Genomic DNA, 21,919 nt, shown 5'->3' on the forward strand with positions numbered 1-21,919 from the left:
GCGCGCCTAAACAAGACGTACATGGCCATTCCTTTCACATCCCATGGCCATTCCTGCTGCACTGGCCGCATAGACTAAGGAAGGGCGGCCTGTTGAAGTTGAAAGCTTAGCCAGTCCAGCCAAAGTCAGTCTCCTTTTATGGGCCGCAGCAAGCAGCAGATTCTTCCTGCCTTTGGAGGAGCAAGACAAGAGAAAACGGCGTCTCAACCGAAAGAAAGAAAGAGAAAGAAAGAAAGAAAGAAGGAAGCGCGTGCGGCAGGCAATCCATCCACGGGCGGGAGCCGCATTGTCGCCGCCGCGAGGCCCACCGGTGTCTGCCTGTCCCTTGCCGACACACACACGATCTCGACACGGACCTCTCTCAGTGCCTCTTCTCTGCCTCCGCACGGGCCGGGAGAGACAGGTCCCATCGCCGACGTGCGTGCGGTTCGTGCGCGCGACGGCGACAGCCCCCGCTTTCCAAAAGCGCACGCACGATGTGCCCCTTCCACCAACGACGCGGATCCTCCTCCTTCATCTTCATCTAGTCTAGGACGCACTGTCCTACAAACAGTTCGTTTCTTCCGTTACGACTTGAATCATCATTTGTTTGCACATCGTCCATGGCCCACACGTGCAAGCAAACAGATCCACACAGAGCGAGACCAATTTTCCCATTCTTGATTGATAATTAAGGAACAAACATCTGCTGCTGCTCCTACATAACACATTTGTACATGCAGTCCTTTCCTTCCTTCTACCTAAGCTACGACCAAAAGAACGCCATCATTAACCGCACCACTACTTGCTACTCAATGCTAACACTGTCATGCCACTGGCACTGACAGGCAAAAGCTACGACTGACAAGGACTAGCACACTCCCATCCTTTTTTTTTTGCACGGTCAGATGTTACTTAGTTCAGAAACGCTTCCAGGATGAATCGTATCATGACGACGCAATGCCGGGCTCCAGCTCCGGCGCGAAGCCGTGCGTGATCTGGCCCTGATCCTCCCACACCAGCCCGATCTCATAGTCCGGAACATACTCCTGCAAATTCATGCATACTAGTACATGTCAACACACTGACTGACGGTGGCCACGTAACAGTAACAATATTGATTGGGTCTGTATATAATTACCTCTAGCTTGAGAACTAGTTCCTTGGCGGTTGGAGCTGAGATGACGAGGTGCCTCGCGTCCTCCTGTATGAATCCTTCGGTCACAGCCATGTCGATGAAGGACAGGAAGAAATTGTAGAACCCATCCACGTTCAGCAGCCCGATCTGCCCAGTCAATGTCCACCAAAAGAGATCAGTCGTTAACCCCTACTGGTTACTGCTAATGTGTACTAGTACTACTGTACTGTAATACTGTATTGATTGAGAATAGTAAAAGGGGAATCTAAGCATTAAGATTCAGCATAACAGATTTCTTCCCAAAAAATACTACTAACATGGATCCGTTCCACCTAGATATCATGAATACAACATTTGGTAGGGCCCCTCAAGCACAAATAATAGTGATAGATATGATGAATTGAAGTGGAGGACATTCGTTACTATAGTTAAAGAGATTATTCAAACCGTCCACTCCTCTACAACTTGTGGTTCGTGGATCGGTCGTCTACCTTAGATGCCAACAATACATTCCTTTTTCAACGTAAATCCGACTGGCACAAGATCCTCCAAACATCATTCTAAATTCTAATAATACATATAAACAATGGAGATTGCGGATCGCATGCTCCCCAAACTTATATGTTGGTCTCTGAGATGCTAGGCTGCTTAAACTACTAGTATTGATCAATAATTTGCCATCCTCTAGATGGCGAAAGCTTCCAGCCAATCACATGGGATGGGACTGGGAGCACCACCGAGCCACAATCAAGGCCTAAACGACTTTGGCCTAAACTAATTGCCTGGATAGCCCAGATCAGACAAGCAAGGGATTCGGAAACATGCAGGCAGCACGTATGATGGTTAAACTATCGCGCAATCATGAGCATATAATTAAGCTTTTGAGGCGATCGAATTGTTGATGCTGCTACAAGGAATCAGAATTGGTCGTTACCGGCTTCTTGTGGATCCCAAGTTGGGCCCAGGTGAGGACCTCGAGCAGCTCATCCAGAGTCCCGTAGCCACCTGTGGTGCAAGAGATGCAGATTTTCAGATCTTTCATTGAAGAATCCAGTGATTCAAATCACACTTGACAGGAGATCCATCCATGTTGGGAGCAACTAAGATAAGATTCTCTCATACCGGGTAAGGCAATGAAGGCATCAGCAGAGCGAACCATCTCGGCCTTCCTCTCGTGCATGCCGGAGACGGCTCTTACTTCCCCAACAGGCTCTCCAGTGACCTGAAGATTGAAGCAGTGACAGGAATATTAAGCAGGCAGTACTATCAATGGTTGCGCATTTCAGCTTCGAAATAGATCATCTGTTCAAAACCCTCTACTGAAACTAGCAAATGCAACGAAAGAAAAAGGTCCTGAGAAGAAAGGAAGTTTTTAATTTGCATGCAAAGCACGGAACACACATTTCTGTACGGTACGTACTGCACCTGCATGAGCTCATCATATAGTACTAGTAGTACAGTAATAAATAAACAAGAAAAGGACCAGTTCTACTTCTCCATAGTGAATAGTACTAGTACCTTGGTCAATAACAATAACAAGGACAGTTAGTAAAAGTGCTACTCCTCCTATGTTCAGCTAGGTAGTACTAGTAGTAGTAGTAAAAAACTCAAGTTATTACTATGTTCAGCTAGAGTAGGTTGCATATCCGGTGAAGTCCAAAGGCAAGGCAAGCGGGGCAGTAGCTTTGAATTGATAGTCGTAGTGGTACATTTAAAAGGGAGCACGCATTGGCGTTGGACCGGCGCACCATATTCATGTGAGCAACGTAAATGCAGAGAGAATTGAAGTGGATATGGCACGCGCGCACGCACGCCTAGCAAAACGGAGTAAAAGTAGAAACATGAAGCAAATGGGGGAGTAGAGTAGAGGAGATGGATCGCTCACCTCTCTGGGCATCAAGGACTTGGGGATGACCCTGCCAGACAAAAGAGAAGAGCAAACAGATAGACACGTCAGTTTTTAGCATAAAACAGTCAAACACAGTAAGGCCACAGCTTTTTTGCCATGGCAAGAAACTGGCAAAACCAATGCCCACTACTCCTCCTAGTGTAGGCACAGCACATCTAATCTAGCTGCACCGTGCTGTGCATGTATAGGGAAGAGAGAGAGATGGAGCACTGGTGGTACTGGAGTAGTAGGCAATAATTAGAGGGAGGACGAGAGATGGGGCACTCCAAGAGGAGGAGGAGTCCATTTGGAGCATGCAGGCTAGGAGCCTTTCGGAAGCGAGTCCAAAAGGTGGTTCCACTCCTGTGAATGGAACCCAGACGCATTCAAAATGCCTCCCACTGCTGCCCCCTCTGGCCCTGGGCCCTGGCCCAAGATCAAAGCAAACCAAAGCAAAGGCTGCCTGCCATCTTGATACGTACAAAGAAGGAGCAGGAAGCATGCACGCACAGGAACACCACTCATCAAACAAGATAGATAGATAGATAGAGCACCTGCATGCTGTTCAAACAAGCACGAGAGAGAGAGAGAGAGAGAGAGAGAGAGAGAGAGAGAGAGAAACTTACCCAATCACATGGCGTCCTCCATCATGGACTGCGTGGGAGACGAGGCCCATGAGCCCAATGGAGCCTCCTCCGTAGACCAGGTCGATGCCCCTCTCCACCTGCAACGCAAACAAGAAATCAAATTAAAGGTGGGATTTATTGTGTTGAAATAAGCAAAACATGAAAGATTGTTCCTTGGGGGAAGCAAGCAAGCCATCATTGTCTTCCATGACCATGACCATGACGGATGCAGCAACTTCTAGTGGTGCCATTTGTGATTTGTCCAGCGCGCGCGGTGCGTGAGGCGTGATGGAGCTACTACTATGTTACCAGCGTGGTGCGTGAGGTATGATCATGCAGGCAGGCGTGATCCATGCAGATGCAGATGCAGTGCGCTGTGCACCCCACGACGTTCTACAGCTCAGCAGCCAGCCAGCAGGCAGAAGCTGGTGACGTGCCATCCCCAAACAAACTCGAACAAGAAGGCCAACATGTGGGGGCGAGGGAAATCGAAGAAGATTTCCGTTGCCGCAAAATTTATAAACCCAAAAGAAAAGATTGTATTTCTATGGAGCCAAGCCTTACGCGCGTGAGCGTGAGCGTAAGCGTGACAGGGGGAGGGGGAGAAGAAAGACCAAGTACCAGCTCCTTGCCGAGCTCGACGGCGGCGTCCTGGTAGCTGGCCTTTCGGCCTTTGGCGCTGCCGCAGTAGACGCAGATCCGCCTGAAGCGGGAGCGCCTGTCCCCGCTCTCCGGGGCTACTCCGCCAGCCGCGCCGGCGCCGGCGCCGGTGTTCTTCTCTGCCATGGCCTCCACTGCCATCGCCTGATCCGTCGGTGTTGGGGTCGGGAAGGCTGGTGGTTCTCGCCGGCCAGGTGGTGGAGGGGCGGAAGGTGCTTCTTGGCTTCGGGTAGGTGCTGATGGTAGGGGAGGCTGGGTTGTGACTTGGAGACCTGAGTTGAGCCGGATGTTGTGGGGGGAGGCGTCAATTTATAGAGGAATGGATGGATGGGTGTTGGTTGGTGGGTCCAACATTGTTGGGGCCTGCCCTGTCTTCCCCACAACTGCTGAGAGTACTGTTTACTTTTCTCTCTCTTTCTCTGGTTTCTTCTTCTTTTATTTTATGATATGAAAAAGGGTTTCCTACCTTTTTTTTTGCAGGGGAAAAGAGTTTCGTGGATTTGTGTCTCATTTGTTTGGGATCTTTCCAACCCTTTGGTATTTAGCGGCTTTGCTGAGTTTCCACATTTAGTGCTAATTTTTGTTCAGTTAGAGTAAGGGGGTGTTTGGTTCAGGGACTTTTTAGTCCTAGATGTTAGAGTAGTCATTATGGTATACGACTTCTAGTCTAAGTCAGTTTTGTACCCTACCCCAAGTCGATTTGTATCCTCTTATATACTCTTGTATGCCGCACCAAATCATCAATAAGCAACAGTTTTATTCAGCTTTCATGGTATCAGATACCGGTCCCAGGGTTTAGGGTATGGCTCCGCCAACGCCACCGCCGCCGCCGCCGCCCGGCTACTTCGAGCGCCGGGCCGCACTCATCGCCAAGGCTGCCAACGCCGCGGCCGCTTCTCTCTCGGCCCTCACCATAGCTCCACAAAACTACCCTGCACCCATCCTCGCCGCACCAATATCTCTTGCTGACACAATCTCCGACGTCAGCCCCTACATCCTCATAGTTCTTGATCTCGCCGCCCACAACTACTACCATTGGAGACATCTCTTCGATCTCCACCTCGACCGCTGCAACCTGCGCTCGCATGTCGCCGCCAACTATCTTCCCCGCCCCGACGATCCGCAATGGTTGAAAGACGATCTCGCGATCGTCCAGTGGTTCTACACCCGCATCACCACCGAGATCTTCAACATGCTCGATCACGACGGCGCCACCGCTGCCAACATCTGGCACTCCCCCCGTCAGCTCTTCCAAAGCAACACCGACGCTCGGAAAAAACGCTCTCCACACCGAGCTTCGCAATATGGTGCAAGGAGACGCCCCGGTGAACCTGTTCTGCCAGCGCGTTAAGACCATTGGTGATGAGCTCCGCGAACTCGGCGATACAGTTAGCGATTCACAGCTAATCAATATCGTCGTCGTCGGCCTCAGCGAAGACTTTGACAAGCAAGCCTCGTTCATACCGATGATACGGCCCCCTCCTACCTTCGCTGAAGTTCGTTCCTTGCTACAACTCGCGGCGGAAACACAAGCTCGCAAGGACTCTCGTCCCCAAGGTCTTTCATGCTGCGGCTTGTCCTCCTCTGTCGTCTACACCAGCGCCGCCTTCCATGCCGGCTCCTGCCGCCGGGCCGTCCGCATCGTCATCTGTTCAACCGCCCCCAGGCTGGCGTCCTAGTCCGAACTACCGCGGCAAAAACCCTATCTACAGGCCGCCGTCGACTCGTTTGGTTCCGCCTACGACATCACCAGCACCGAGTCCTGCACCACCCACCAGTGCTCCATCTGCGGTTGCATGGCGGCCTCCTCATGATCCTTGGACGGGGCTTGTTCAAGCATGGCCCATGCCCTGGTCCGCTCCGTCCACCCTCGGTGCTCCGCCGGCATACTCAGGTGCCTGGCAACCCGGCCTTCGGCCGCCTACTGGTGCTCCCGGGGTTCTCAACCCCCGACAGCCGGCCACTGCCTATCACGCCGCCCCGACGTATGCTCCTTATGGTCATTACACCACCGATGGCGGCGCCTACTACACACCTCAGCCGGCCCTGCTCCCGACGCCACCCCCACCACAGCCGGCCAATGCCTACTACACTCCCCAGCCGGCCCTACTGCCTTCACCATCGTATCCGCCGGCACTGCTTCCGACGCCACCCTCACCTGCGACGCCGAGCTGGGATCAAGCTGCCTTTCTCCAGGCCATGAATAACTTTGCTGCACAAGGAAACTCAGGTACGGATTGGATCTTTGATTCAGGGGCCTCTAGTCATATGTCTGCATCTAGTAATTGGTTATCTTCTTGCACTAAATCTCCTTTCCCTTCCATTATCCTTGGAGATGAATCATCTATTCCTATATATTGTGTTGGTCAGGCTCAACTTCCCTCTTCCACCAAACCTCTTTTACTTCGCGATGTTCTAGTTGCACCCGCCCTCATTAAAAATCTTATCTCTGTTCGCCAATTTACTTGCGACAATCTAGTTTCGGCTGAATTTGACCCTTTTGGTTTATCTGTGAAAGATTACCTGACCAAGGCCGAGATCGCTCGCTTCAATAGCTCCGGTGATCTTTATTCTCTTAATGGAGTTCCTGCCGCCACCCCTCCAACATCCATGCTGGCCTCCGTCGATCTCTGGCATCGTCGCCTGGGCCATCCCAACCCCGCCGTCTTAGCTTCTATGCTTAGTGAATTTACCATACCATGTAATAGGGACTCTCATAATTCTGTGTTTTGCGAGTCTTGTCAATTAGGCAAACATGTGCGTCTTCCCTTTAGTTCCTCTAGTTCTTGTAGCACTTATCCCTTTGAATTAATACATTGTGATTTATGGACCTCTCCCATTGCAAGTGTTTCGGGTTTTAAATACTACCTTGTTATCCTAGATGATTTCACCCACTTTGTCTGGACTTTTCCTCTACGCAACAAATCCGAGGTCCATTCTCTTTTCCTTAATTTTCAACGCTATGTGTCTGTTCACTTCTTCCTCCCAATTCGCTTTATCCAATGTGACAATGGTCGCGAGTTTGATAACATTAAAAATCGTACTTTCTTCTTACAACATGGCATCCTGCTTAGGTTCTCATGTCCCTACACCTCCCCTCAAAATGGTAAAGCAGAACGCTCTCTTCGCATCCTCAATGATATAGTTCGCACTCTCCTCATTCAATCATCTATGCCTCCCAAGTTTTGGGCTGAAGCCCTACACATGGCCACCTTCCTTCTAAATATTCGACCTTCTAAAACTAAACCCAACACTACTCCCTATTATTCCCTCTTTCTTTCCCACCCCGACTACTCCGCGGTTCATGTTTTCGGCTGTCTCTGTTTTCCCAATGCCTACGCCACTTCTGCAAATAAATTGTCACCACGCTCTATCCCATGTGCTTTTCTCGGCTTCTCTGACGAGCACAAAGGCTATCGCTGTCTCGACCTTCACACCGGACACGTTCATGTCTCTCGTCATATCACGTTTGCTGAGCACATTTTTCCTTTCTCACAACGCACTACTACACCATCCAACACCCCTAGCTCCGCAAACACCCCCTCTCCCTGTCCTTTCCAACTATATACTCCCCTACCTGCCGAACACCACTTATCACCACCACCATTAACACCCACCATAGCCAATCCCAACCATACACTCACCCCACCCGAGACGTCCCCAACACCCCTGACCCCTGCTCCCTCCCCAACACCCAGCCCTGCTCCCACTCCACCACCCAGCCCTGCTCCCACTCCACCACCCAGCCCTACTCCTTCGTCCGACTCTTCCGCTGCGCCGGACTCACCAGTACCCACCTTACCCCCTCGTGCTATTCCTACAACAGCCCCGATTAATGATCATCGCATGCGTACTAGGGCCAAATCAGGATTTCATCAACCCCAAGACCGCCTAAACCTTCATACCTCCGTATCTCTCACTTCTCTTCCAAAGAATTACAAAACTGCTCTACTTGATCCCAATTGGGCCGCTGCCATGCAAGAAGAATATAATGCTTTACTTCAAAACAACACCTGGCAACTTGTTCCTCGTCCTCCCAATACCAATATTGTTTCTGGCAAATGGATTTTTCGCCAAAAGTTCCACTCCGATGGGAGCCTCTCACGATATAAAGCCAGGTGGGTTTGTCGTGGCTTTTCTCAGCAACAAGGAATTGATTATGAAGAAACCTTCTCTCCTGTTGTTAAACCTAGCACCATTCGCACCGTTCTTAGTGTTGTTGTCTCCTCTTCATGGCCCATTCATCAACTTGATGTTAAAAATGCTTTCCTCCATGGTTCCCTTCAAGAAACTGTCTACTGCCAGCAACCTCTGGGTTTTGAAAATCCATCCTTTCCAACTCATGTATGTCTTCTTCAGAAATCTCTCTACGGTCTTAAACAGGCCCCGCGAGCTTGGTTTCAACGCTTCTCCTCCTTCATTCAAACAGTAGGCTTCACTCCATCTCTCTCCGACACCTCTCTTTTTGTGTATCATCAAACTTCTGACACTGCCTATTTACTTCTCTATGTAGATGATATCATTCTTATCGCCTCCTCTCAAAAGTTCTTAGATCATATTGTCTCTCTTCTTAGATCTGAATTTTCTATGACTGACCTAGGACTCCTTCATCATTTCTTAGGCATTGCTGTTGTTCGAGATTCCACCAGCCTTTTTCTTTCCCAACGCCAGTATATTCTTGATCTTCTTAATCGTGCTGGTATGCTTGACTGTCAATCATCTCGCACTCCTGTCGATACTAGTTTTAAACTTTCGGCTACCGGTGAACCCTTTTCCGATCCTACTCTCTATCGTAGCCTAACAGGTGCTCTCCAATATCTCACCATTACTCGTCCTGAAATCTCTTTTGCTGTTCAACAAGCATGTCTCTATATGCATGATCCCCGGGTTCCTCACTATAATCATGTTAAACGCATTCTTCGGTATTTAAAAGGAACTCTCAATCATGGTCTCCACCTCAATAATTCTTCTCCAAACTCGCTTACCGCATACTCTGATGCAGACTGGGCTGGTTATCCTGACACTCGAAGGTCCACTTCCGGTTTTTGTGTTTTTCTTGGTAACAATTTGATTTCTTGGTCTTCGAAAAGACAGGTTACAGTCTCACGTTCGTCGGCCGAGGCTGAGTATCGCGCTGTGGCACATGCCATTGCAGATACAATCTGGATTCGGCAGTTACTCTCCGAGCTACACAGGCCTATTGAGCAGGCCACTATTGTCTACTGTGACAACATATCAGCAGTCTACATGACCAGCAATCCAGTTCAACACCGACGCACAAAGCATATTGAGATTGATATTCATTTTGTTCGTGAAAAGGTTGCTCTTGGTCAGGTTCGGGTGCTTCATGTTCCCTCTACGGCTCAGTTTGCTGACATTTTCACCAAGGCACTGCCTACTAAGCCGTTTCAAGATATCTGTTTCAGTCTCAACGTCGTCGAGCCTGCCGTTGATACTGCGGGGGATGTTAGAGTAGTCATTATGGTATACGACTTCTAGTCCAAGTCAGTTTTGTACCCCTACCCCAAGTCGGTTTGTACCCTCTTATATACTCTTGTATGCCGCACCAAATCATCAATAAGCAACAGTTTTATTCAGCTTTCACCAGAGACTAGAAAAAGTCCCTAAAAAGTCCCTAGGAACCAAACAGGAGGGACTTTTTCTACATGGACTAGAAAAAGATTCTACTAGAGAGTCTTTTTTGATTAGTCCCTGGGACTAGAAAAAGTCCTAGGAGTTCCGAACCAAACACCCCCTAAATTAGGTGGTTTTGTGTGTACTAAGAGAGACCGAGACAAGAAACGTGGCATTCTCTTCCTCTATCTAGAGGGTAGTAGTAGTAGATGATCCCCAACGAACAACCAACTGCAGTACAACGCGAGTGGTAGTATGAAAATTCACCTCCGAGAAGATCGGACCTGTTGCGCTTCCAAACCAAATCCTCATGATGGTGGTCAAGATCCGAATTTATGGTGTCGTGCGTAACTGTGCTCGGCATCGGAATTTGCCGGTGCGTGGCGAGCTTACGGTTGAGATTTGCACATGTTCCAGATGTGCATTCAGTGCGTTCCTGATGAGTCCTGTCCCAGCTGGACGTACGGTCACATCATCCTACTCCTACTAGTATCCTTTGCTTTTTGTTCTTGTTGTTGAACCAAGTGTGGCATGGCATGGCCAAATCGTATCGCCACGACAAACATTAATCGGTCTCTTTTTTACTTTTTCAATATCGCAAGTACTCCAAGTGTCTGTGTCTCCATGCCATATAGGATTAACTAAAGCTGGCCGGTGCTATACGGGCGACGCCGAGAGCCGTCCCGGTCCAGCCCTGTCCCTGCTGCACTGTTTCCTTGGACGATCACGCACATGCGTCACCATTTTTCTCGACCATTGCCGCCAAACTTCCAGCCTTTATTCCCGCACAACAACGCAATTTCGTGACCCCGTACATTAAAAGACCAAAACAAGATTTTTCACCCCGGGGCGTGAAGCGGTGCTTTCATCACCGTCTTATAAACGGGTCTTATGGTAGTCGCACCCCAAGTGGTGCTAGCAAAAAGGTGAGACATATTTGCTATCTCAAATGATAAATGTCATACGTGTGACACAAAGCACTCCGGCATTTTTACAACTAAAGTTATCATAAAAGAAAACAAGAAATAAACTGAAACTTGTCACCCAAAAAGAAAAATATAGAGTTTGTCTTGTTCAAATTTTCCATGTACTCTTGTCTAGCTACTTATATCCCTTTTGTAAATCTCTTGTAAACAGACACATCGTTGGAGATTGGTTACCATCTTCGTGTACACAATGACATGGCTTCTGCCTACCTCAACATATACCACGTGTAGAATAGAAAAGGACTGCGTTGCCTGGCAGCCGGACAAGCATGGACTGTTCTCTGTCAAATCAGCATATAGCATGGCTCGGGATCATCTCATGACAACGCAGGAGATTGGCGAGTCGAGTGGCCGCCCAGATGGGTCAAGACCAACTTGGAAGTTGTTGTGGAGCCGCGGCGCCCCACCTAAAGTTTGGGTGTTCGCGTGAAAGGCTGTGAGAGGGGTCTTGGCCATCAAGGAAAATAAGTTGTGCCACCACCTTGATCATGATGTGATCTGTACCATCTATGGGCAAGAGACGAAGACGACATTTCATGCACTCGTTCGATGCCCTCATGCACGTAATCTTTGGACTGCGATGAGATCAGTTTGGGACCTTCCTGCTGATGACTCACTCAAAGGTATGGAACCGGAATGGCTCTTTCTTTGCCTCCAGCAACTAGATGAGACCCGGCGTATGCTCCTACTCATACTACTATGGCGTGTATGGCATGTTCGGAACGAACTTAACTATGACAAGCCACTGATCCCTGTCAAGGCGTCGAAGAAATTTCTCTGTAGCTATGTCGATTCCTTGCTACTCATCAAACAGGGGTCAGAGGTGGACGTCCTCAAGGGGAAGCAACCGGCTCTTTTATCCAACAATTGTGCTCAACATAAGCTGGAGTCTAGAGTACAACCCAGTTGGATGCCTCTCCCGTGCGGTGTTGCAAAGCTCAATTTTGACGGTTCATACAGGCAGATGGAACGGCTGGCGCCGATATGATCCTACGTGATCACACAGGTGTGGTTATCTACCTGGCATGCAATGCCCGGACGCACTGGAGGCCGAGCTATCAGCGTGTGAGGAGGGCCTGAAGTTGGCATTGCACCGGACTCCCTTGCCTATCTAGGTGGAGACATACTGTGCAGAAATATTGAAGCTCCTGGAATTAGGTTCAAATGGAATATCAAGGAATATGTTTCAGGTGGCGGCCGTCTCGAAGATGTTGCAAGAAAGATCAATGCAAATCACAAAAATAGGTAGATCCTAGAATAAGAGGCCCTCTTCCAAGAAGGGTGGGAAAACCCAGGCTTTACTTCATTCACGTAGCACTTCACACAGCCCGGCTTCAATGGCACATTGTCCAACAAGAGGCCCTCTTCCAAGAAGGGTGGGCAAACCCAGGCTGTTGCACATTTTAACGTATCTTCATAATGTGTAAGCACGACCCTCAGTATGTCTTTCATTCCAAATAGATTAGATATAGCATCATCATGAGCAGCTGCAGCCGGGCAGCTGATGCACAACTACTCTTGTGCCATGTTGTCGCGTAATAACCAGCATCCTCCATTACCGCCTCCCTCAATTTGCTGGCTATCTATCAGTGTTAGAGTCTTTTGCATCATCATTGACTCCTCAATTTCCTTTCGAACTGTCGGATACATGTCCTTCCTCAACCTTTCATACAATTCATTCTGCTTTATTTCACTCCTCCCTTTTTTCATGCTGAGCATCTCTTCTTTGATGAGTGTGAAAGCCCTCTTGTGCGGGACATTGACACCTATACCCCTTGCACGGCCAGGGGGCTCTCTTATTTCCAGAGCATCGGATAGATTGTCACATGACCTTGAGTTCCTGTAGAACCTTCTTGGGATCTTGGAAGCCTTTAACATCACGCGATACAGTTCTTCATCACGTGAGTTTTCAAAGTAATAAGTTCCTTCATCACGCCTCCTTGCACGTGCCCGCAAGTAGTCTCTAGCACGTTCGCCCCTGATTTCACTAAAGGCCGGTTTCCAACCCGCAACTAATGCTTCTTTGTCCTCCTGGTCCCATATCGGTTTCATGCCGTAGTATCCTGCCACACCCATACGGTGTGTGTGTGTGTGTTCCTCTTCTGAAGTTCCGATTGCTTGGCACTCTTCTCAGTAAACTCTGTAGTTGCCCTGACCCTTTTGAATTCTGCCCAGTCTGCCTTTGTAATTTGGGGGCATGCGGGGATTGGGTCCTTGCCTTCACTCAAGTACTTCTTGTACACCACGTGGTTCCAGTTTCTCCAAGCATCCCTAGCCTTCTTCAGTGCAGCGTGTTCCACCTGCATTCTCCACTGCTTTGGAACATTGAAGTGATCCATGATCTCCTGGACTATCCTTTGCCGTGTTTCTGTGTCAGCCTTCCGAAACCCCGGCAGATTAATGTTGAGCCTTCCCCTGCCAACAAATCCACACATACTCCTGAACCTCGTGCGTGCTTTATCTGGTTTAGTTGGATCCCAAGACTTTAAATCGATGTCGGTTACTTCATATACACCTTTAGGCTGGTGTGTGGGCTTGTTTGGAGCGTTCCTCTGTGTACTGATCGGAAGGGTAATTGCTGCATCTCTATCCCGTTTCAGATTACTTGATCCCTCACCACTTGCTGGACACCTAGGGTTGTCGGACTCTTATGAAGATACATCGTCTGAAGCATGAGTGTTGTCGCTGCTACTCGACATCTACAGAGAACACATGGGAAACTCAGGAAAGGACGATAAGCATAAAGCTATCAACTTGGTATCTGATACGTCTCCAGCGTATCTATAATTTTTGATTGTTCCATGCTATATTATATTCTGTTTTGGACATTAATGGGCTTTATTATACACTTTTATATTATTTTTGGGACTAACCTATTAACCGGAGGCCCAGCCCCGAATTGCTGTTTCTTGCCTATTTCAGAGTTTCGCAGAAAAAGAATATCAAATGGAGTCCAAACGGAATGTAACCTTCGGGAACGTGATTTTCGGAACGAACATGATCCAGAGGACTTGGACCCTACGTCAAGACATCAACCAGGAAGGCACGAGGTAGGGGGGCGCGCCTACCCCCACAGGCACGCCCTCCACCCTCGTGGGCCCCATGTTGCTCCACCGACGTACTTCTTCCTCCTATATATACCTACGTACCCCCAAACTACCAGATACGGAGCCAAAAACCTAATTCCACCGCCGCAACCTTCTGTACCCGTGAGATCCCATCTTGGGGCCTTTTCCGGAGCTCCGCGGAGGGGGCATCGATCACGAAGGGCTTCTACATTAACACCATAGCCTCTCCGATGATGTGTGAGTAGTTTACCTCAGACCTTCGGGTCCATATTTATTAACTAGATGGCTTCTTCTCTCTCTTTGGATCTCAATACAAAGTTCTCCACGATTCTCGTGGAGATCTATTCGATGTAATCTTCTTTTGTGGTGTGTTTGTTGAGACCGATGAATTGTGGGTTTATGATCAAGTTTATCTATGAACAATATTTGAATCTTCTCTGAATTCTTTTATGTATGATTGGTTATCTTTGCAAGTCTCTTCGAATTATCAGTTTGGTTTGGCCTACTAGATTGATCTTTCTTGCAATGGGAGAAGTGCTTAGCTTTGGGTTCAATCTTGCGGTGTCCTTTCCCAGTGATAGTAGGGGCAGCAAGGCACGTATTGTATTGTTGCCATCGAGGATAACAAGATGGGGTTTATATCATATTGCATGAGTTTATCCTTCTACATCATGTCATCTTACTTAAAGCGTTACTCTGTTCTTATGAACTTAATACGCTAGATGCATGCTGGATAGCGGTCGATGTGTGGAGTAATAGTAGTAGATGCAGGCAGGAGTCGGTCTACTTGTCGCGGACGTGATGCCTATATACATGATCATACCTAGATATTCTCATAACTATGCTCAATTCTGTCAATTGCTCAACAGTAATTTGTTCACCCACCGTAATACTTATGCTCTCGCTAGAAGCCACTAGTGAAACCTATGGCCCCCGGGTCTATCTTTCATCATATTAATCTTCCAACACTTAGCTATTTTTATTGCCTTTTATTTTACTTTGCATCTTTATCATAAAAATACCAAAAATATTATCTTATCATATCTATCAGATCTCACTCTCGTAAGTGACTGTGAAGGGATTGACAACCCTTTTATTGCGTTGGTTGCGAGGATTTATTTGTTTGTGTAGGTGCGAGGGATTTGTTTGTGTAGGTGCGAGGACTCGTGCGTGGCCTCCTACTGGATTGATACCTTGGTTCTCAAAAACTGAGGGAAATACTTACGCTGCTTTACTGCATCACCCTTTCCTCTTCAAGGGAAAAACCAAAGCAGTGCTCAAGAGGTAGCAAGAAGGATTTCTGGCGCCGTTGCCGGGGAGTCTACGCAAAAGTCAACATACCAAGTACCCATCACAAACCCTTATCTCCCGCATTACATTATTTGCCATTTGCCTCTCGTTTTCCTCTCCCCCACTTCACCCTTGTCGTTTTATTCGCCCTCTCTTTTTTGTTTGCCTCTTTTTCGCTTGCTTGTCGTTATGGCTAGTCCCCTATCTGCTCTTTTGTCCCCTGAGTTTGAAGTTCTTCACTTTAAACAAAGACAAGGAGAAAATTTAAAAGATGCTTGGTATAGGATGATGTAATCTTATCGTAATTGCACCTTAGAGGTGAGTTTTAGAATTTTGCTTCGCAGTTTTTACATTGGACTAAATATGTCCCATAGACAACTCTTGGATTGTGTTGCCAAAGGAAATTTTATTGAAATTGATCCCAGTGTTGCGCATGAAATCATAGAGGGGGTAGTGGGAACACTACCTCAACAAAAGGGGCCACAACATACCCAGGAAGAGACACAAGTTTTTGAAAAGATTTGCAAAGTAACTAAGATCTTACAAAAGTCTCTTGAACCTCTTAAGTGCGTTAGCGGAAATATTCACCGCATGAATATGTTGATTACCCTTTGCAATAGGCGGTTGGATTCTTTAGATCTAAAAATTTCCGAATATGAAGGGAAACATAAAGAACCTCCCGGTTTCGAGCATGATTCCGCTAAAAAATTGAAAGCCAAAGATGGCAATACCTAGATCTATCCTTGCTTTTATGCCTAGCTAGGGGCGTTAAACGATAGCGCTTGTTGGGAGGCAACCTAATTTTATTTTTATTTTTATTTTTTTGCTTTTTGCTTCTGTTTAGGAATAAATATTTGATCTAGCCTCTGGTTATATGTGTTTTTATGTTTTAATTAGTGTTTGTGCCAAGTTTAACCTATAGGATCTTCTTGGATGATAGTTATTTGATCTTGCTGAAAATTTCAGAAACTTCCTGTTCACGAAAATAATTGTTAAAAATCACCAGAACGTGATAAAATATTGATTCCAATTGCTTCTAATCAATAAACAAATTATCTAGGTCGTCCTAGTTTGGCTGATGTTTTGGAGTTCCAGAAGTTTGCGTTAGTTACAGATTACTACAGACTGTTCTGTTTTTTGACAGATTCTGTTTTGTGTGTGTTGTTTGCTTATTTTGATGAATCTATGGCTAGTAAAATAGTTTATAAACCATAGAGAAGTTGGAATACAGTAGGTTTAACACCAATATAAATAAAGGTCGAGTTCATTACAGTACCTTGAAGTGGTGTTTTGTTTTCTTTCGCTAACGGAGCTCACGAGATTTTCTGCTAAGTTTTGTGTTGTGAAGTTTTCAAGTTTTGGGTAAAAGATTTGATGGATTAAGGAACAAGGAGTGGCAAGAGCCTAAGCTTGGGGATGCCCATGGCACCCCAAGATAATCTAAGGACACCAAAAAGCCAAAGCTTGGGGATGCCCCGGAAGGCATCCCCTCTTTCGTCTACTTCCATCGGTAACTTTACTTGAAGCTATATTTTTATTCACCACATGACATGTGTTTTGCTTGGAGCGTCTTGCATGATTTTAGTATTTGCTTTTTAGTTTACCACAATCATCTTTGCTGTACACACCTTTTGAGAGAGACACACATGATTCGGAATTTATTAGAATACTCTATGCGCTTCACTTATATCTTTTGAGCTATATAGTTTTTGCTCTAGTGCTTCACTTATATCTTTTAGAGCACAGTGGTGGTTTTGTTTTATAGAAACTATTATTCTCTCATGCTTCACTTATATTATTTTGAGAGTCTTAAACAGCATGGTAATTTTCTTAAATTGGGAAATTAATCCTAATATGTTAGGTATTCAAGACTAGTAAAAAACTTTCTTATGAGTGTGCTGAATGCTAAGAGAAGTTTGATGCTTGATGATTGTTTTGAGATATGGAGGTAGTGATATTAAAGTTGTGCTAGTTGAGTAGTTGTGAATTTGAGAAATACTTGTGTTGAAGTTTGCAAGTCCCGTAGCATGCACATATGGTAAACGTTATGTAGCAAATTTGAAACATGAGGTGTTCTTTGATTGTCCTCCTTATGAGTGGCGGTCGGGGACGAGCGATGGTCTTTTCCTACCAATCTATCCCCCTAGGAGCATGCGCGTAGTGCTTGGTTTTTGATGACTTGTAGATTTTTGCAATAAGTATGTGAGTTCTTTATGACTAATGTTGAGTCCATGGATTATACGCACTCTTACCCTTCCATCATTGCTAGCCTCTTCGGTACCGTGCATTGCCCTTTCTCACATTGAGAGTTGGTGCAAACTTCGCCGGTACATCCAAACCCTGTGATATGATACGCTCTTTCACACATAAACCTCCTTATATCCTCCTCAAAACAGCCACCATACCTACCTATTATGGCATTTCCATAGCCATTCGATGCAACTTTCCACCATTCCGTTTATCATGACACGTTCATCATTGTCATATTGCTTTGCATGATCATGTAGTTGACATCGTATTTGTGGCAAAGCCACCGTTCATAATTTTTTCATACATGTCACTCTTGATTCATTACCGCCGAAGGCATTCATATAGAGTCATACTTTGTTCTAGTATCGAGTTGTAATCATTGAGTTGTAAATAAATAGAAGTGTGATGATCATCATTCATAGAGCATTGTCCAAAAAAAAGAGAGAAAGGCCAAATAAAAAAAGGAAGGCCCAATAAAAAAAAGGGGGACAATGCTACTATCCTTTTTCCACACTTGTGCTTCAAAGTAGCACCATGATCTTCATGATAGAGAGTCTCTTGTTTTGTCACTTTCATATACTAGTGGGAATTTTTCATTATAGAACTTGGCTTGTATATTCCAACAATGGGCTTCCTCAAATGCCCTAGGTCTTCGTGAGCAAGCAAGTTGGATGCACACCCGCTTAGTTTCTTTTGTTGAGATTTCATGCATTTATAGCTCTAGTGCATCCGTTGTATGGCAATCCCTACTCCTTGCATTAACATCAATCGATGGGCATCTCCATAGCTCATTGATTAGCTGCGTTGATGTGAGACTTTCTCCTTTTTTGTCTTCTCCACATAACCCCCATCATTATATTCTATTCCATCCATAGTGATATATCCATGGCTCACGCTCATGTATTGCGTGAAGGTTGAAAAAGTTTGAGATTGCGAAAGTATGAAACAATTGCTTGGCTTGTCGTCGGGGTTGTGCATGATGAGAGCATTCTTGTGTGACGAAAATGGAGCATGACTAAACTATATGATTTTGTAGGGATGAACTTTCTTTGGCCATGTTATTTTGAGAGGACATAATTGCTTAGTTAGTATGCTTGAAGTATTATTACTTTTATGTCAATATTAAACCTTTATCTTGAATCTTTCAGATCTGAATATTCATACCACAATTAAGAGAATTACATTGAAATTATGCCAAGTAGCATTCCACATCAAAAATTCTGCTTTTATCATTTACCTACTCGACGACGAGCAGGAATTAAGCTTGGGGATGCTTGATACGTCTCCAACGTATCTATAATTTTTTATTGTTCCATGCTATATTATATTCTGTTTTGGACATTAATGGGCTTTATTATACACTTTTATATTATTTTTGGGACTAACCTATTAACCAGAGGCCCAGCCCAGAATTGTTGTTTTTTTTTCCTATTTCAGAGTTTCGCAGAAAAATAATATCAAACGGAGTCGAAATGGAATGTAACCTTTGGGAACGTGATTTTCGGAATGAACGTGATCCAGAGGACTTGGACCCTATGTCAAGACATCAACCAGAAAGGCGCGAGGTAGGGGGGCGCGCCTACCCCCCAGGCACGCCCTCCACCCTCGTGGGCCCCATGTTGCTCCACCGACGTACTTCTTCCTCCTATATATACCTACGTACCCCCAAACTACCAGATACGGAGCCAAAAACCTAATTCCACCGCCGCAACCTTCTGTACCCGTGAGATCCCATCTTGGGGCCTTTTCCGGAGCTCCGCCGAAGGGGGCATCGATCACGAGGGCTTCTACATCAACACCATAGCCTCTCCGATGATGTGTGAGTAGTTTACCTCAGACCTTCGGGTCCATAGTTATTAACTAGATGGCTTCTTCTCTCTCTTTGGATCTCAATACAAAGTTCTCCACGATTCTCGTGGAGATCTATTCGATGTAATCTTCTTTTGCGGTGTGTTTGCTGAGACCGATGAATTGTGGGTTTATGATCAAGTTTATCTATGAACAATATTTGAATCTTCTCTGAATTCTTTTATGTATGATTGGTTATCTTTGCAAGTCCCTTCGAATTATCAGTTTGGTTTGGCCTACTAGATTGATCTTTCTTGCAATGGGAGAAGTGCTTAGCTTTGGGTTCAATCTTGCGGTGTCCTTTCCCAGTGATAGTAGGGGCAGCAAGGCACGTATTGTATTGTTGCCATCGAGGATAACAAGATGGTGTTTATATCATATTGCATGAGTTTATCCCTCTATGTCATGTCATCTTACTTAAAGCGTTACTCTGTTCTTATGAACTTAATACTCTAGATGCATGGGTTTATATTGCATGAGTTTATATCATATTGCATGGGTTTATATCATATTGCATGGGTTTATCCCTCTATGTGATGGCTATATACATGATCATAGCTAGATATTCTCATAACTATGCTCAATTCTGTCAATTGCTCAACAGTAATTTGTTCACCCACCGTAATACTTATGCTCTCGCTAGAAGCCACTAGTGAAACCTATGGCCCCCGGGTCTATCTTTCATCATATTAATCTTCCAACACTTAGCTATTTTTATTGCCTTTTATTTTACTTTGCATCTTTATCATAAAAATACCAAAAATATTATCTTATCATATCTATCAGATCTCACTCTCGTAAGTGACTGTGAAGGGATTGACAACCCCTTTATTATGTTGGTGCAAGGATTTATTTGTTTGTGTAGGTGCGAGGGACTCGTGCGTGGCCTCCTACTGGATTGATACCTTGGTTCTCAAAAACCAAGGAAAATACTTACGCTGCTTTACTGCATCACCCTTTCCTCTTCAAGGGAAAACCAACGTAGTGCTCAAGAGGTAGCAGTATCAAGCTGTCTAAACATCGCATGCAATAATTTAGAAAATATACGGCTAATTTGTTAAGTTTGTGTGACTCGGGCGCCCACGATCTATAAATCGACAATAACTAATTGGAACAAATACAACTTATATGTACTAGTTAGGAAGGTAGATAATGAACATATATATGCTCTCCGTTATTTTATAACCAATTTGGGAACATACCAAATGAAATAGGAAGAGGGATTAATATGCCTTACCGCGACGGAGAGCACTAACTAACAGGTTTCTTGTGCAAACCCGGCAGGACCACAGGAGAGGCGAGGGTTACAGGATCGATATGCTCGAGGGTGGAAGGCGAGCAAACGAAGACGGCGAGGCATGGGCAGCCGCGTGTTGGGAACGATAGTGGAGGTAGGGTTGACGCCGAAGAGCGGGCACATGGCCGGGTTGAGCACGCCGGCGTCGGAGAGGGTTCTGCTGTGGATCTGGGGGAGGGGGAAGCTGACGATGGAGATTGGGTGGACTATTGAGTGAAACGGGGGCGGGCGGTGGGGGGTGTTGGCGGCCTAGGTGAAAAGGGTGAAAAAAGATCTCCGATCGCCACGCGGAAAGGCCTGTGCAAATGGTTGCCTCTAAGCGCCCGTCTGCACAAACAGCATAATTTCGTTTGAAATGAAGACGTGCTAATTGTGAGTTCATCGTTTCGCCTGGAATTTTTTTCCACAGTAAGACATCACCATTATACCACATGTTTGATTTTCTGGCGCATTTCAGGTCTCGTGTGCTATATTTAAACCATTTTTGGCGTTTACCGTGCATTTTGGCATATAAATCAAATCCTAGCCAGAACTACATGTGCTGATAAAAGGGATGAGGATTGCTATTCGATCTGGGAACATCCAATGGTGCAGAAGTACGATCCGTGGGGTTTGGGTTATGGCCAATCAGAACGCACGACTCACATCGCGCGTAGCGGGCGGGGGGGCATCGGCCACGGTTTGGTAGGAACATGTCTTTCATGGATGAACCGTGTGCTGTTTGAAAACATTTACATCAACTAACAACATATTTTCGTTTGAATGAAAACATGAGTTCATCGTTTCGCCTCGAATTTTTTTCCACGGTAAGCAATCACCATTGTATCGTAAGGTTCGATTTTCTGGTGCATTTGAGATCTCACTCGCTATAGTTGAGCATATATATAGCACCAGACCTGATCTCGCTAACACCCATGTGTAGTTGCCACACAATAAACAATCATTGATATACCCTAGGTTTGATTTTCTGGCCCATTTCAGGTCTCATCTGCTATATTTAAGCCATTTTTTGCATTTACCTTGCATTTAGTGCATATAAAATCAAAGCCCTACTACAACTACATGTGGGTGTTAGTAAAGAAGGTGTACAAATCATTTGTGTGTCGCTTTGCGAGTTTTCATGTCCGAGAAGCGGGGAGAAGTTTCAAACATTTTCGCCTGCGAGGTGCGGCCACTGGCGTAGGCCTAGTTGGTATTTTAATTACAGGAAATTCAGATGGAGTCCAGACATCATGAAAATCGGTGTGCGACCGTG

General features: G+C 46.0%; 1 protein-coding gene across 1 annotated transcript; it reads right to left on the bottom strand.

Moving 5' to 3' along the window:
* Window positions 1-641: 641 nt before the first annotated feature.
* LOC109760833 (cytokinin riboside 5'-monophosphate phosphoribohydrolase LOG) lies at window positions 642-4,564 on the bottom strand. The gene is made up of 7 exons (XM_020319638.4): window positions 4,253-4,564; window positions 3,632-3,729; window positions 3,003-3,033; window positions 2,240-2,339; window positions 2,052-2,122; window positions 1,121-1,264; window positions 642-1,028 (listed from the first exon to the last, which is right to left on the bottom strand). The coding sequence occupies exons 1-7, from the start codon at window positions 4,430-4,432 to the stop codon at window positions 927-929; spliced, it is 726 nt and encodes a 241-aa protein (XP_020175227.1). The 5' UTR covers window positions 4,433-4,564; the 3' UTR covers window positions 642-926.
* Between the last annotated feature and the right edge of the window lie 17,355 nt (window positions 4,565-21,919).

The sequence above is a fragment of the Aegilops tauschii genome, chromosome 3 (genome assembly GCF_002575655.3).
Source record: "Aegilops tauschii subsp. strangulata cultivar AL8/78 chromosome 3, Aet v6.0, whole genome shotgun sequence".
NCBI lineage: Eukaryota > Viridiplantae > Streptophyta > Magnoliopsida > Poales > Poaceae > Aegilops > Aegilops tauschii.

Bases quoted from the DNA above. Each gene is read 5' to 3' on its own strand.
- LOC109760833 (XM_020319638.4), bottom strand. From the start codon at position 4,432: ATGGCAGTGGAGGCCATGGCAGAGAAGAACACCGGCGCCGGCGCCGGC. The intron at 3,730-4,252 runs GTACTTGGTCTT...TTTGCGTTGCAG, and splicing joins TCGAGCTCGGCAAGGAGCTG to GTGGAGAGGGGCATCGACCT. The intron at 2,123-2,239 runs GTATGAGAGAAT...CTTGCACCACAG, and splicing joins TGCCTTCATTGCCTTACCCG to GTGGCTACGGGACTCTGGAT.